At 47.5% G+C, this 16897-nt stretch overlaps 1 protein-coding gene across 1 annotated transcript in view; it reads right to left on the bottom strand.

The window, feature by feature from the left end:
- Window positions 1-3460, bottom strand: part of RAB8B (RAB8B, member RAS oncogene family) — a 30073-nt gene extending 26613 nt beyond the window's left edge. Inside the window, exon 1 of the mRNA XM_066592300.1 lies at window positions 3276-3460. Within this exon, the coding sequence (XP_066448397.1) occupies window positions 3276-3399 (124 nt within the window). The 5' untranslated portion in view covers window positions 3400-3460. The remainder of the gene's footprint in view (window positions 1-3275) is intronic.
- Window positions 3461-16897: the final 13437 nt, after the last annotated feature.

The raw sequence follows: 16897 nt of genomic DNA on the forward strand, positions 1-16897 counted from the left end.
GTGGATATAGTATATCTTGACCTTAGTAAAGCATTTGACAAAGTATCTCATACCATACTTATTGAAAAAAAAATGACCAAATATGGGATTGACAAGGCAACTGTGGATTCACAACTGGCTGAGTGATCATACTCAAAGAGTGGTCATAAATGGCTTCACATCCAAGTGGAAGAATGTATCAAGTGGGGTACCACAAGGCTCTGTCCTAGGCCCAGTGTTGTTCAACATTTTTATAAATGATCTGGAGGAGGGAATTGATGGGAAACTGATCAAGTTTGCCGACGACACAAAGCTAGGAGGGATAGCTAATACTAGGGAAGAGAAAGAGTATTCAAAAAAAAAAAAAAAGCTAGAAAAGCTTGAACACTGGGCGGCGACTAACAGAATGGTATTTAACAAGGAGAAATGCAAAGTCCTACGTCTGGGCAAGAAAAATTTAAAAAAGCATGGGAAGAATTGGGCTAAGCAGCAGCACATATGAAAAAGACTTGGGTATACTAATAGATCATAGACTGAACATGAGTCAACAATGTGATGCAGCAGCCAAAAAGGTAAACACAATTCTGGGATGTATTAAGAGAAGCAGAGCGTCTAGATCACGTGAGGTAATTATCCCCCTCTACTCTTCCTTAGTCAGACCTCATCTGGAATACTGTGTCCAGTTCTCGGCACCCCACTTAAAAAAAAAAAAAAAAAAAGACAGACAAACTGGAGCAAGTTCAGAGAAGAGTTACCAAGATGGTGAGCGGTCTGCAAATCATGTCTTATGAGGAATAGTTAAAGGATTTGGGAATGTTTAGCTTGCAAAAAAGAAGGCTGAGAGGAGACTTAATAACGGTCTACAAATTTCTGAAGGGCTGTCACAGTGCAGAGGGATCAGCCCTATTCTCATTTGACTAGAAGCAATGGGATGAAACTGAAAGGGAGGAGACAAATTAGATATTAGAAAAAAAACTAAAAACTTTCTGACAGTGCGGGTGATCAATGAGTGGAACAGGTTACCACGGGAGGTGGTGAGTTCTCCTTCAATGGAAGTGTTCAAACAAAGGATAGACAAATATCTGTCTGGGATGATTTAGTGAATCCTGCACTGAGCAGGGGGTTGGTCCTGATGACCCTGGAGGTCCCTTCCAACTCTACCATTCTAGGATTCTATGAAAAGGCAACCAGTTATGTTGAAAATGCAGCGCAGTCTGCAGACAGCAGTGTACAGAGCAGGAGGAGCTGGGCAGGTTATTATATAGTTTTCATTGAAAAGTTTCAATATAACTTATTCTTACCATTTAAAGGGGGTCGTCCCAAGAAAAATATTGTTTTTAACTAAATCTAGCACATAAATCTAAACAGCTTTCTAATAAGTGTAAATGTAATTAAAATAGAGTTCCTATCCCCAAATATTCCAGGACTAATGCTAGGATAGCGCCACTGGCTGTTTCACTTCTATGTCCACCTCAGTATTGATCCAAGGTGGACACATGCTCAGTCTTGCTTTTCTCTCTGCCATCTCAGCTCCCATTGATTTCATTGGGAGTGAAGTCAGCTTGGGCACTTCCACTCCAGTCCCCTATGACGCATGCCCGGCTCACTGCGCTGACAACCGGCTAGGCGATCTGGTGAGCGCCGGGGATCCTGTGTAGCAGGTCCCTGAAGATTAACTATTCATCACCTATCCTGAGGAAAAGTTATCAGGAGTTTTTGCCCAAAAAGCCCCTTGGAAAAGAAAAAGTTTAAAATCAAGATTCCAGTTTAGTTTGGCTAACTTCCCACTGGAGGCGAGGCATTCTCATGTGAAAACAGCCTTGCATCACTTCGGGGAAGAAGCAATCCTTCTGCTGCGGCGGCGGATCGCGGAGTTGCTTTCAATAGGAGACCTCATATCCCGTGAACCATGACGTTGGGATGCTGCTGCCAGCCCCATTGAAAACAGTGGGTGCTGTGTTGTGAGTGCGGGAAAACACGGCTCATGTGTATGACTCCATCAGTGCAGTGAACCAGCAAAGAGCTAATCAGTGGGGATCCCGAGCCACAGACCCTCACCGATCTACTACTGGTGACCTATCCGGAGGACTGACCATCAATAGTTTAAAACTGAACCACCCCTTTAAATCCGATGCACCGCAAAGAACAAGTTTGTTTTTTTTTGCACAATTTGAACCACAACTCTGGTGCGTCTGCTTAGCAAGTCCCCAATATGTATTTAGGATACCAAAAACAACTTGCACGCTATCCTACAAATCATCGACCCGAGATGCCAATCATTACAGCCCACGGCAGAAAGTCAGTGGCCAAAAAAAAAATAATACAATTTTCGCCTCAATACTGAATTCCTATAATCAGAAAGACTTTACAGACAGGGAAGCGTGCCCCGCACGAGGGGGAAGGTCTATTGGGAATGCTGGTCAGTTTTCGGTTTCATTATCGTCCCGCCATTATTAATCAGCAGTGGGCTGAGAACTTCCCAAGTGCGCCAATGTGGATCTGTACAAGACAACATACGGAAGGAATTCAGACCCAACAAGACCATTTACCGCCAAACACTCAAAGTGGATGAATTCAGCTTCTCCATTGACTTTCTATCTCCATCGGGCCAATCAGCACCAGACTGCTCAACCCTCACCATACAATTACAGAAAGTCTGCTGGCGGTATTTATGCGGTTAATTAGCGCATTTTTTCCAATACAGATTCTTTTTCGCAAATACGAAGATCATTCAACATAGGATAAACGAGGCCTGAACTGTAATAGTAACAACCGGTCCGCAGGGCATCTACATACTATTCTCCTCGCCAGGGTTGTGCCCAGGTATATACCCGCTGTAGTTAGTAGCTATATGTGGTGACGGGCCGCAGCAGATCCCAGCGAGTCGCTACCAACCAGTACAAGACAGTGTCCTACGAGGTCACTGATGAGACATCTGAGAAGGGGGACATCACCCTGGACGAGGGGGGAGGATGACACTGGCATGGACACAAGTGCCCTATACAAGTTGCTGGGGCACAAGAGGGGCACAGGACTATAAGGTAGTGCTATAGAGAGTGTGCCAGCTGTCTTCTGCAGGGCACCAGTGCCCACCTCCCCAGCAGGTGCAAGGAGGGCGCAGAGCTGACAGTTCCTGGGAAGTTTTGCCTGTAGAGCCGCCGCTCCAGCCGGCATGCAGTGCAGTCTATGTATAGTACAGGGAAGGCACGACATGTGTAGGAGGGCACCGGGGCTTAGAATGGCTCAGCACAAGGCAGCCGGGGAGGAAGTGGCGGTGGGTGTGGCGGAGCACTGACCGATGGTGGAGATGAAGGTAGTATTGAAGGCGTCCTCGCTGAACCTGAAGAGCAGGCACGTCTTCCCGACCCCGCTGTCTCCGATCAGCAGCAGTTTGAACAGGTAGTCGTACGTCTTCGCCATCTTCACACTTTCCTCCCAGAGAACAGGAGCCACCGCCGGCCCGCGGGGACTGTTCGCACCAATAGGATGCCGAGACTGGGCACCCTGTCTATGACGTCACTTTTCCTTCTGCATAGGAACCAATAAGAGCCTAGGGGCGGGACTCCACTAGCTTTGTCACCCCGGAGACGAGTGACGCGCCCACACTATCCTCGCCTCTCTAGCTAATTACTCCGTGAAGCATCACGGGAAATGTAGTATGTGGCCTTATTCACGGATGACCACGCCCCTACCGTCTGTCATGCGGTTTATCCAAGAGGCTCATGGGATATGTAGTTTTAGCAGCTTAATTTTACATAGGTGTTGCTGCACTGATTTAAAAGCGTAAATGTGCCTCTAGCAGTGTCAGACAGGATCCTTTACAGGAGTAGTCAGTGTATTCTCCCTGCACTTAGGCACTGTTTTTATAACATACTTGAATACATCCACAGGCACCCTGTTAGCTGACAAGAGTGCCCTTTTTGGCATTTGCTGGACCAGTATGTGTTAGCGCTTGTTCACATTAGATCAGGGAGCAGGTAAACAACAACCAATGGCTGAATGGAACCATCATATCTATGACAAGCCAAGTGGTCCCCACTGACTACAATGGGGTCCGCTCAGTTTTCGACCAGCATTTTGCCATATTTGATGGGACAAGATAGGATGAAAAAGTACTGCATGCTATTTTTTAGTGGAAATCAGCGACGGAGATTCCAAATGACATCCAGCGACACTGATGTGAACGAGCCTTGGTAGCTATCCCAACAGGGACAGAAACTGACCAAAGAGGTCTCCCATCTTCTCCTCTGTGGTGCTGACCGCGTTCCATCCCCATGATGGAGGACAGGAGAGTAGCCCTGTTCACATCAGCATCGGAGGCTCCAGTGTTGTTGCCACAAATCACACTAGTGCTGCATGCGGTGCTATTCCATCTGGGCACATGCTGGACTCCATAACCGCAGCCTGATGGAACCCATTATAGTCAGTCGGTTGCATTCGGCACCTCTGGTCCAGCATGTGACGCATCTGCACCTCCACTATTGCTGTTGTTTGGTTCCTAGAATGGAGCCGAACAATGGAAAAGACCGGGCTGGTATGAACGAGCCCTTAGATGTGCTATGGTGTCACAGTTTTTCATAAGGCTTGGAAATCCGCTGCGTTGCCCCGCAGCTATTAGGTTCTATTGAACCACATAGCACAATGCTCATGGTGCGGAATTCCACCATAGAATTCCGCCCCGTGAAATCACCCGCGGCATGTTCTATTTGCCGCGGGCACACGTGCGGACGGCTTCCATTGCAGTCAATGGAAGCCGTCAGTCACGCTATCTTCCGCTGTAGCCAAGCAGAAGATAGCGTGAAAACGCTTCCCCGCCCACCAACGCCCGTGTCATCTGACGCGGCCGGCGCGTCATGTGACGCTGTGGGCGTGTCATATGACACTGCTGGCGCGTCATGCACTGTACTGCGCATGCGCGCCGGCACGGAATGAGGAACATCGGGCAGCGGATCCAGAGGAGAGTATGGGGTCTTTGGGGGGGGCGCCGTGACGGACTTCCCTGGGGAATTCTGCTTGCTCTGCTTTTAATGGCCATTAAAAGATATATCTACAAGGTTACGTGGTTTCTCTTACTGAGAACAATCACACTTAGTAGGTTTCTGGCTTGGCTAGCGAGAGGCCTGTGACGTGGGTCAGGAACGCTTTCAATTCCCAGTTATTGTTACAAGGCTTGTATAAAGAGTCTAACATTGACTAATGGGAATGCTGCCTTCCACTAGGTGGCGCTGCAGAGGTATTGTTCCATTTCCATAAACAGCACGCAGACTTATAGCCAGGTAGTCTATTCACACAGCTGTTTTTTCACCTGGAGCAAAAATAAATTTGCTGCATGCCTTATTCTGTTCCATTTTCATGGACAGGAGTAGGGCATACAGGGGAAAATTTATCAAGACCGGTATTTCATACGCCAATTTAACTAGGATTTCCCTGGGTGCATGATGTGTCTAATATATACAGTTGCACACGCCTCTTCACATATTAGGCGCATCTCGGGGGCTGCGTGCGCCTCCACCAACTTATTGAGATTGGCATTTAATATTACGGTATTAATATGGTTTCCCCTGGCAAATAATGTGCCCAATTTCTGCAGAGACATATATTAGGCACATCTCAGCTGCTCTGTGCGCCTCCACAGAGATGTACACCAGGTCCGACCTGGAATACGTTTCTGGTATACGTAGCGCTTGTTTCTGTTGGTCAGGGTTGGCCATGCCTCTTCCTGATAACCCCGCCCTCTGGTTTTTTACAAGCATGGCGAGGGTGTCGCGAAAAGCCAAAAGCACTTTGCAACTTTTTAATATGAGAAACTGACGCAAAAGACACAAATGAATGTCAACAAATATGTATAAACCTACGACAAAATCGGACAGCACACATATGACATTCGTGTGCCTTCTGATTTTTTTTAACAGCTGAATTCTTGGGCTGAACACGGCAACAGCTGTGTGACTAAGCCTTTATAGACTACTTCCACATGGGCCATCGCAATTTTGCAGCGAGAAAATCACGGCAAAATCGCGTCTTTTTCCTGCAGTTTTTGAGCATCAGCGCTACCTTTTCTCAATAAAACATCGTTGCCGCTCGCGTTTTTCTTGCGCGATTTTTAGTCCAAAAGTCAATATGACTTTCTAATGTTAAAAACGTATTGCACGAAGACGGCAAGTTCATGCTTTGCGATGCGATAAAATGGAGGCTCCATAGGCAAACATGGGAGAGAAAAAAAACACAGAAAGATAGGACATGCTGCAATTTTCTTTTCACTCCACATCGCATGACTAAAGACATCGCAAATGTGAAGGAAACCATTGCAAATCATTGGATGCTTTTACCCGCTCACGCATTGCGCAACTCTATTACCCATGTGAAACCACCCTAAGGCCTCATGTCCACTAGCTAAATGGAATTGCGGATTCCGCAGCGGATTTTGCCCATAGGAAATCATTGGCCATCCGCGGTCCATTAAATTGATTTTTGTACCCGTGGATGGCATTTTAAAAGAATTGCGTTTTCCACGCGCGGGACAAAAAACGCGGCATGCTCTATTCTGCCGCGGATTCCGCGCGGATCGGCAACATTGCTATCACATTGATAGCAATGTGTGTGGATATCTGCATGCAAAAAAAATACAATTTAAAGCAAATCCGCGCGGAATCCGCCACGGAAATCCACGGCAGATTCTGCGCGGATTGTATTTTTCTAGTGGACATGAGGCCTAAGGCCTCTTACCCACTGGCGATAGGCTTTCCTGCGATGCAAGAGTGAGTGAAAATGCATGATTATAAAACCAATGGTTTTCAATTGGTTTCATTCCTATTTGCGATGTCTTCACTCAAGTCTATCGTCAGTGGGTAAGAGCCCTTAGATCAGTGTTTCACAACTTCGGTCCTCAGGGACCCCCAACAGTTCATGTTTTCAGGATATCCTATAGTAAAAACACCTGTGACAATAATTACATCACCTGTGCATTACTGAGGAAATCCAGAAAACATGACCTGTTGGAGGTCCCTGAGGACTGGAGTTGGGGAACAATGCTTAACCCCTTAACGCCGCAGGGTATACGTTTACATCCTGGCTGCAGAGTACTTAACGCAACAGGATGTAAGTCTGAATCCAGCCTTATTGTGCAAAAGTGGAAAAACCTAAAAAGATTAGAATATTTTTGTTATCGTCGTAATCATACCGACATTCATTGATGCCGCATGATTGATGCTGTAAAAAAAAAAAAAAAAAATGAATGGCAGAATTGATGTGTTTTCTCTTCCTGCTCTTAAAAATAAATAAATAAAAGTTTTACAATAAATTATATGCACCCAAAACCGGCAGCAATAAAAACTATAGTTCGCCACGCAAAAACCAAGCCATTATACAGCCATGTCGATGGAAAAAAATCAAAAAGTCAAAAAGTATGGCTTTTGAAAATTAGAGAAGAAAGCCCCCCCAAAATCATTGCGTCCTTAAGCCCATAATATGCCACGGCCTTAAAGGGTTAAGGGTTCATTTAACCCTCATGGATGTATTGTCACCACGTACTACATACGCATATTTCTTGTATTTTCATTGATTTTCATTCTTCAATTCACAATTGCTTTTGGACTGTGAGTGGACACTGCGCATAAAGCAGTTTTCACACGGACAACAAAATTGTGACAGTGCTACAAATCGCATGCATGTGAAGCCCATGCTTTCCAATGGGTACTTTCACATTAGCGATGTTTTGTAGGCTGCTACATTGCTAGGGAAAAAAACAATAAAAAAAATCACAGCATGCTCTACACAGCCGCGATTTGCTGTTTTGTAGCCCATGTTTCACTATGGAACCTTCCTTTGTGTTGCATCGCACGAAATCAGTTTTTGTGCAGTGCAATGCAACTTTCACAGTAGGAAATCCTACCGTTTGCCCCTAAAATAAGTGCTAGCTACATTAAGAAGAAAACAAAAACCAATACATCACCTAACCAGCGCTGTCCGCTCCACCGCACTTCTCCTGAAGCTCCGGCACTTGTTTGTAGTCTTCAGCCAGCACTGCCTGGTCAGAGGTTACAAAAACCCCGCTTTCAGGAAGTGCTGGCTCTGATTGGTTCACGAACGCCGCGGCTCAGCCAATCACTGCAGCGCTTGCTGAACTAATGACAGCACTGAATAGCTGTGATTGGTTCATGGAGCGCTGCAGTGACTGGTTCTCGAGTGCCGCGGCTCAGCCAATTAAAGCCAGTGCTTCCCAGAGGCGGGGGTTTGGGCTGAAGACTACAAACAAGTGCTGGAACTTCGGGAGAATGTGGCGGAGCGGACAGCGCCTGTTAGGAGATACATTTTTTAAAAAAATGCAGATAGGGCTTATTTTCGGGGTATAGCTTATATTTCAAGCCCCTGAAAATCCTGGCAAAAGAACGCTACAAAATCGCGATATCGCTGCTATTTTCTCGCAGCAATATCGCTGTTGCCCTTGAGAAAGAGGCCTGATATGCAGGAGAAATAAATTGCTGCATGCTCTATTTTCCTGCATATCACACACAGCCCCTGAAGGGCTGCTTATGAAACGCTGTCCATATGTAGCTATTTCATATAGGCAGCGTTTCAATACGCATGCAAAGCTGGGAAATTCGAAAAAAAAGTCACACTATGCATGTCCGTGACGTCAGAATCCCGGGCATGCGCAATCCAAATCGCAGCCTGTACAAGATCTCTGACGGCTGAGCGAATGGGCTGTGAGGAGTACAACGCTGCGAGATACTCGTAGTGTTGTCTGCATATGCCCGTGTGAATTAGCCCTTAGTCCAGCTTCACTCCGATGAATTTGCATGTGATCCGCAGTGAATAAAACCCATTTATTTCAATGGGTTTGTTCACGTGTATTTTGCATGCGCATTTTTGTTGCATAAAAAAAGGTAGGCCAAGCCATTTTCCTGCATATTTGCACACAAAGGTCTCCATAGAAGTCAATGGGGGGTTGAGGTTTCAAAATGAGCACGCAAAACGCAAGGAGATGCGTGAAATACTGCGTAATTGTGCTGGAAAAAGAACACATCTGTAACTAATAAGCCATTACATTCTGTGCTTTAGTTTGCCGTGCAAATCAACATGTCGTGTGGGGGCAAAAAGGAAAATATGCTGATATGTGCAAAGAAAGCACCATTCATAGAGCAAAAATGTTGTGCTAAATTGCGCATATGTCCGGCTTTAGAATTATTATTGTAAGCTGCCCAGGAAACTCCCTGTGTATTCTACACCCTTCAGTAGAATTTTTTTACAATTTACCAAGTGGCACCCAGAAGTCGTACTTCAGAGGCATCTGGGTGGGAGTACAGGTAGGCACTGGCGTAACTATAGGGGATGCAGAGGATGCGGTTGCACCCGGGCCCAGGAGTCTCATGGGGCCCATAAGGCCTCTCCTCTTCATATAAGGAGCCCACTACTATGAATAAAGCATTATAGTTGGGGGCCTCTTACAGGTTTTGCATTGGAGTCCAGGAGCTTCAAGTTACGCCTCTGCGTTAAGGGGTTAAGAGAAGTTGGGCCCCAAGATAAACTTTTGCACCTGGGCCCATGAGCCTTTAGCTACACGCCTGCAGGGGAGTACAAGGAGTAAAAGTGATGGGGTTGCTGGGATGCATCTGAGACCTGGGAGGTGATGCAACCCACAAGACATTCATCACATAATGCTGCAGATTGTATAGGGGAGCACACACTATAGTTCACATCCCTGTGTGCACACATGGGCATCTCTGGCTCGCAGGCTGGCATAGTCTTCAATCCAAAGGTTAATGTTGCGACCTCTAAACAACAATTTGTGAATAACATTATTGTTCTTCGAACATTCCTGGAAACCAGTAGGGGCCAAATTATATTACACAGCATACATTGTCATTCATCCTCTTCTGCATTCCCGCTTGGTGAACTTACTGGAGGAGAGCGGAGGAAGGAGGATTACACACTCATTGAGGGAGATTTATTAACACTGGTGTATACAAGTTCTTCAGCCAGAGGCAGAACATGGAGCCCCTGGCCCCAATGAAAAAAAATCAGAAACTGCTGTCTTCTAGTGCTTTTGGGGCCCTTGGGCTCCAGGACCTGGATGTGACTGCTATTTCTCCACCCCTATAGTGCGATTGCTCTCAGTAAGAGAAACCATGTAATCTTGTAGATATGATACCTTTTAATGGGTAACAAAAATACATGGTGTTACAGCAAGCTTTCAGCCATACTTGGGGTTCTTCCTCGGGCATAATGAACCTAAGGATTAGGTCCATTATGCCCGAGGTCAGTTCGAAAGCTTGCCGTAATATCATGTATTTTTGTTAGCCATTAAAAAGCTATCATATCTCCTGGCGGTTAGGATGTCTGTCCCTGGCCTGTGGCGCTCCACGGTCCCCCCCACAAGGATCCTGTGGACAGAGAAATTGAACACACTTATGAGGTATGAAGTAGAGGGAGCGGAAGAAGAGAAGGACCGCTTAAAGTCCTACAATCTCTGGAGCCCATGGATTGCCATGAGATCATCGAAGCCCTTTGAGACCTGGTTAAGCACAGGTACCCTGGACCATTAGGGGCACATGGAGCCCTGTAAATGAGATCACCCCCCCCCCCCCCCTCCCATCCCTAGCCTACCCCCCATCCCTTCTTAGTAAGTAACACGTCTTTGGTTTCTACTATGTTATGTTGTTGTATTTTTTTTCCCTATTTAATTTTTTTCTTTGAAGATGAGACTGTATTCTGCAAAGCTGATGTACTAAGACTGAACAATAAGTGCAGATCAATATGGTGTAATACTGTTATAAAGTTTATTGAAAAAGGTTTAATAAAAATTGATTGAAACTAAAAAGCTATCATATCTACAAGATTACTTGGTTTCTCTTACTGAGAACAATCACACTTTGCTCTACTGGCTAACACGGTGGCAAACTTTTGTCGTTGCACACCTATAGTAATGTCCTTTCCCAAACTTTGTAAAATGGTAACACATTTGAGTAACGTCTATGGAACCTTTTTTTAAAATGTATGGCTAGCAAATTTTCACTATTACTATTGACTATGTCTGTTTTCATGTAAATAACAGGCTTAACCCCTTAGTAACAAAGCCTATTTGCACCTTGATGACCAACTCATTTTTTAGTTTTTTTTCATCGTCGCATTCCAGGAGCCGTAATGTTTTAATTTTTCTGTCAACATCGCCATATGAGGGCTTGTTATTTGTGGGACAAGTTGGTTTTTTTTTTGGTTTTTTAAATGGCATCATTTTTGGATACATATAGAGTATTGTATAACTTTTTCTTAATTTTTTTAGGGGGATTGGGGAAACAATCCGCCATTTGTTTTTTGGATTTCATTTTTACAGTGTTCAGTGTGCAAAATAAACAGTGATAACATTATTCTCTGGGTCAGCACGATTCTGAGGGTACCAAGTTTAGGCCACCTGCAAACGAGCAAGTTTGAATTGCGGAATCCGTGATCGTCTCCCAGGCGGACAATCCACAGCATTCTTCATAAATTCAAAGCAATAGAGCATCTGCATGTGCGCTCACATGAGCGGACAGCAACTGTGATTTTCTGCTTACGTAAAAAAAGAATTTGCAGCATGCTCTATTTTTTCGCGGATTTCACACAGAGGGCTTCCATTGAAGTCAATGGAAGCCGTCCAACCCGCGGCCCTTCCGCAATTGACATTGCGGAAAGGTCACAGGTGCCCACATCATCGCCTAGCAACGGCATGGGAAAAAAAGGAGTTAAAAAAAAAAATCTGTACTGCACACGTCTGATGGCAACTTGTGTGTACCATTCGCAGTACAGATTATGAAGCCAAACTACAGATACACGCAGCCATGTGCAGGCAGCTTTATACAGTTTTTTTATATTTTGCTATTTTTGTACACAAAACACAATCTTTTTTTTCTGAAGATTTGCTTTTGTGTCACCGCATTCCAAGAGCCATAGCAGTTTTATTCTTCCATCCATGGAGCTCTAGAAGGGCTTGTTTTTTGCAAACATATAGCATTTTGATTACTTTTATTCCCTTTTTTTCTACAGACAAGATTAACAAAATCTGCAATTCTGGAGTGTTTTTTATTTTTACCAGCGTTCACCATGCAGTATAAATAAAATTCACACAGACCAGTACGATTATATCAATACCAAATTTATATTCTTTTTTTTTGCAATTTAAAAAATATATATTTTTGTTTATCGCTGCATTCAAAGACCCCTAACATTTTTCTTTTTTGTCAACTGTGCTGTGAAAGAGGTTTTTTTTTCGGGATAAGTTACACTTTTTAATAGGACCATTTGTTGATCCATGTGACATTTAGATAACTTTCTATCCTGTTTTTTGTAAAGCGAGATACTGTAGGCATGGTGTGCACTCTGCAAGTTAACCCCTTGAGTGGCGGGTTTCCTACCACCCTGTCGTGCCCACCAGGGCAGGTTTTTTAAAATGGTCTAATCATTGAATTTCAACTAATTTTGCAGTTGCGTCTCAAGAGCCATAACTTTTTCATTTTTCCATTGACATGGCCATGTGAGGGCTTGTTTTTTGCGGGACAAGTTGTGATTTATGTTAAACAGGGGGGAGGAAAAAAAGAAATGGGGAAAAAAGAAAAAAAGGGGCCATGTCATTAAGGGGTTAAATAATGTATTAACTTCCTTCTCTTGGTCATTATGACGCATGGATACCACATGTGTGATTGTATTTTTGATTTTTTACAAAGTAAAGGGAGACAAGTGTTTTTATAATTTTTTTTTATAATTTTTTACTTTTTTTTTTTTTTTTTGTTTCTTTAGGGGATTCCACAGGCACCCCCTGATCACATTCCGGGGGTCCGATGGTGACAGCCCTTTACATGCTGCAGTCACATAGACTGCAGCATGTAAGGGGTTAACACAGCAGAGATCGGAGGTTTTCTCTGATCTTTGCTGTAAGAGCTGGTACCTAGCTGTCCTCTCACAGCCAAGCACTAGCTCTCCCTGCCACAGAGACCATCGGCTTTCTTCTGACAAGGCGATGGTCTCTATGGCAACCTGTAAACAAAGCAGGACATTGCCGGCAGATCGGCAATATCTTCTGCTGGTTTTTCAAAGCCCTTGCACTGCTCTGTGTGGGTCTGTGCAGGCAGAGCACACTGTCACAGCTTGTGGCATTGTGCTCTGCAGCTCCCATAGTGATACATAGCCCGGAAATCTTTCGGGCTATGACGCTATGAGCAGTGGAGCTCGTCCCGGAAAATTTCCGGGCGTGCCACTCAAGGGGTTAAGTAATGTACTTGTCTCTGGGTCGTTATAAACACGGGGATACCGCATATGTGAGTTATGTTATTTTTTACATAGGAAAGGGGAAGGTGGGTTTTGGACATTTTTAAATTTTATTATTTTTTAACACTTTTTATTTTTGTCCCACTAGGAGACTTGCTATCACCATATTTTATGATTCTTCTAATACACTACTATACTTCAGTATTAGAAAGCCTATCAAGCTCATAGGTCACCGTAGCTGGCAGACACGGAGGCAGGGGCATAACTATAGAGGATGCAGGGGATGCGGATGCACCCGGGCCCAGGAGCCTTAGGGGGCCCATAAGGCCCCTCTTCTCTATATAAGGAGCCCAGTAGTATGAATAAAGCGTTATAGTTGGGGGCCCTGTTATAGGTTTTGCATTGGGGCCCAGGAGCTTCAAGTTACGCCTCTGCACGGAGGCCATATTCAAGCCATAGCATGCAACATTGCGGGGGTCTGATGGGTGAAAGAGGAAAGAGAAACCCCCTCCCTCTGTCAGCCTTTTACATGCCATGGTCGCACTCACCGCAGCGTGTAAAGGGGTTAAACATCGTAGATCAGAAGTTTCTTCGGGTCCCTGATGTTAGGGCAAGCGCCGGGCTGTCATCAGACAGCTGATCCCCCGCCCTCCAGTATGGGAGACCCGCACTAGGCTTCTAAAAGCGCCATCAAAAGACGTACGGGCGGTCATTAAGGGGTTAATCATTGCACAGTATATTAGAAAGCTATGAAAATTATTCATATACTTCAGTTTGAACTAATCACCATCATTTTTACAATTTCCGTTTGCAAATTAGACCAGTCTTGTTTAAATCATGTGGCGGACATCTAATGGTTTTGCCAATTTCATGATGTGGTTTCCTTTAAATCTCACGCCCCTAGCACGCCGAGTTGAGATTTTTTTTCCCCCAAAACACTTGCTACGTCTGAATGCACCCTTAGGTGTTCACACATAGCAGCAAAATCCGCACAAGAAACATCCACTTTCAAATGCGGATTTCATTGCACCCGAGATCAATGGCAGAATCAGGGCTGTAATATAGTCCCAAACCTCCAATCCTGCTAGTTAATGCTTCACTGTACAAGTGAGAGATCCACCTTGTAGAGATAATCTCCAGCCCACGTGGCATATTGGCCGGGGCTTGCATCACACCGGAGACAGCCCTAGGCCAAACAAAGGTCCCCGGGCTATGTCATGTGTATACCTGTATATTGCTGCTGCATGCTCAGATAGACTATGTAGCTATGTACAGACACCTACCTATGCACAGCTACAATACGTTGGCATGCAGAAGTATACCTGCATATAGTTAAAAAACAACTTCAAGGTCCTATATGGGATCTAAAAATGGAATAAGAAAAGTTTTGTATAAATGAAAGAAAACCTTTTTTTTAATAAACATTTTATGCATACAAATGTTGCAACATTTCAGAGTAAAACAGAACCCCAAAAAACTTTGAAAATCCACCAGTAACAGGATGAGTTAAGGGTGCAGGACCCACTGGCCTCTACTGATCTGGTTTGCATAGACCAGGGTTTCCCAACTCCAGTCCTCAAGGTACCCCAACGGGTCATGTTTTTAGGATATGCTATAGCAAGCGTGTCTCCAGTGCACCCCCACATGGTACTGGTGCATTATGTCTCCACTAGTATAGATGGAGACATGGGTTAGCCGGGTTGAGATACAGGGGATGGGCAGGTGACGACCACAGGTGCTGATTGGCTGATGCATGCTGTAGGGACCCACTGTCAGCAGTGTCCCATGTTCGCTTGCATCTGTCCTGCAGACCTCGCTGCTTTCTTGGCCCCCATCTCCCCTGCCGACCCCGCTGCCGCCAGTATCTGGCCCCGGTCTCCCCTGCCGACCCCGCTGCCGCCAGTATCTGGCCCCCGTCTCCCCTGCCGACCCCGCTGCCGCCAGTATCTGGCCCCCGTCTCCCCTGCCGACCCCGCTGCCGCCAGTATCTGGCCCCCGTCTCCCCTGCCGACCCCGCTGCCGCCAGTATCTGGCCCCCGTCTCCCCTGCCGACCCCGCTGCCGCCAGTATCTGGCCCCCGTCTCCCCTGCCGACCCCGCTGCCGCCAGTATCTGGCCCCCGTCTCCCCTGCCGACCCCGCTGCCGCCAGTATCTGGCCCCCGTCTCCCCTGCCGACCCCGCTGCCGCCAGTATCTGGCCCCCGTCTCCCCTGCCGACCCCGCTGCCGCCAGTATCTGGCCCCCGTCTCCCCTGCCGACCCCGCTGCCGCCAGTATCTGGCCCCCGTCTCCCCTGCCGACCCCACTGCCGCCAGTATCTGGCCCCCGTCTCCCCTGCCGACCCCGCTGCCGCCAGTATCTGGCCCCCGTCTCCCCTGCCGACCCCGCTGCCGCCAGTATCTGGCCCCCGTCTCCCCTGCCGACCCCGCTGCCGCCAGTATCTGGCCCCCGTCTCCCCTGCCGACCCCGCTGCCGCCAGTATCTGGCCCCCGTCTCCCCTGCCGACCCCGCTGCCGCCAGTATCTGGCCCCCGTCTCCCCTGCCGACCCCGCTGCCGCCAGTATCTGGCCCCCGTCTCCCCTGCCGACCCCGCTGCCGCCAGTATCTGGCCCCCGTCTCCCCTGCCGACCCCGCTGCCGCCAGTATCTGGCCCCCGTCTCCCCTGCCGACCCCGCTGCCGCCAGTATCTGGCCCCCGTCTCCCCTGCCGACCCCGCTGCCGCCAGTATCTGGCCCCCGTCTCCCCTGCCGACCCCGCTGCCGTCAGTATCTGGCCCCCGTCTCCCCTGCCGACCCCGCTGCCGCCAGTATCTGGCCCCCGTCTCCCCTGCCGACCCCGCTGCCGCCAGTATCTGGCCCCCGTCTCCCCTGCCGACCCCGCTGCCGTCAGTATCTGGCCCCCGTCTCCCCTGCCGACCCCGCTGCCGTCAGTATCTGGCCCCCGTCTCCCCTGCCGACCCCGCTGCCGTCAGTATCTGGCCCCCATCTCCCCTGCCAACCCCGCTGCTGTCAGTATCTGGCCCTCATTTCCCCTTCCGGCCCCGCTATGACTCTCCCCACCGGCGCCCTCCCAGCTCCGCTGTCACTCTCGTCCTCCCTGGTGCCCTCCCATCTCCGCTCCCGGCCTCGCTGTCACAGTCCCCGGCCATACCCTGCCGGATGTCTGCCGCTGTATTCTGCTGCCGCGATGCCAACTCACACCTCCGTCCCCCACCGGGTCTCTGGTGCTGTGTGCTGGATGTCAGCTGCCACCACTGTCTTGTACATGGATGAATCAATGGAGAAGTCAACTGTGGGGACGGGCAGCAGAGACCAGCAGCCAATCGGCAAGTAGGGCGTGACCGGGGCGAAACCTCCAGCTAAGGCCGGTCAACCCTTAGCTTCTGGTGGAGACATAATGCACCAGTACCCACTCCTGTATACTACATACACTATGACCAGCTTCCGTCACTATAGACAGCGCTGGTAAACCCGCACTAGGCGCCTGGCCCCCCCCTAATGACTTCCATCCAACAAGAACGATCACCAGCCTGCTTCTAGCGTAGTATGTAGGACGTGGGAAATCTGTGAAGGTGTGTGTGCGGGAGCCAATCTGTGGGTGTGACCTGAGCATTACCTGTAAATCAGCCCGACCAACCCATGTCTTTTGGTGGAGACATACTACGGTACACTAGTACCCAGC

Source organism: Eleutherodactylus coqui, chromosome 2 (assembly GCF_035609145.1).
Source record: "Eleutherodactylus coqui strain aEleCoq1 chromosome 2, aEleCoq1.hap1, whole genome shotgun sequence".
In the NCBI taxonomy this organism is placed as follows: Eukaryota; Metazoa; Chordata; class Amphibia; order Anura; family Eleutherodactylidae; genus Eleutherodactylus; species Eleutherodactylus coqui.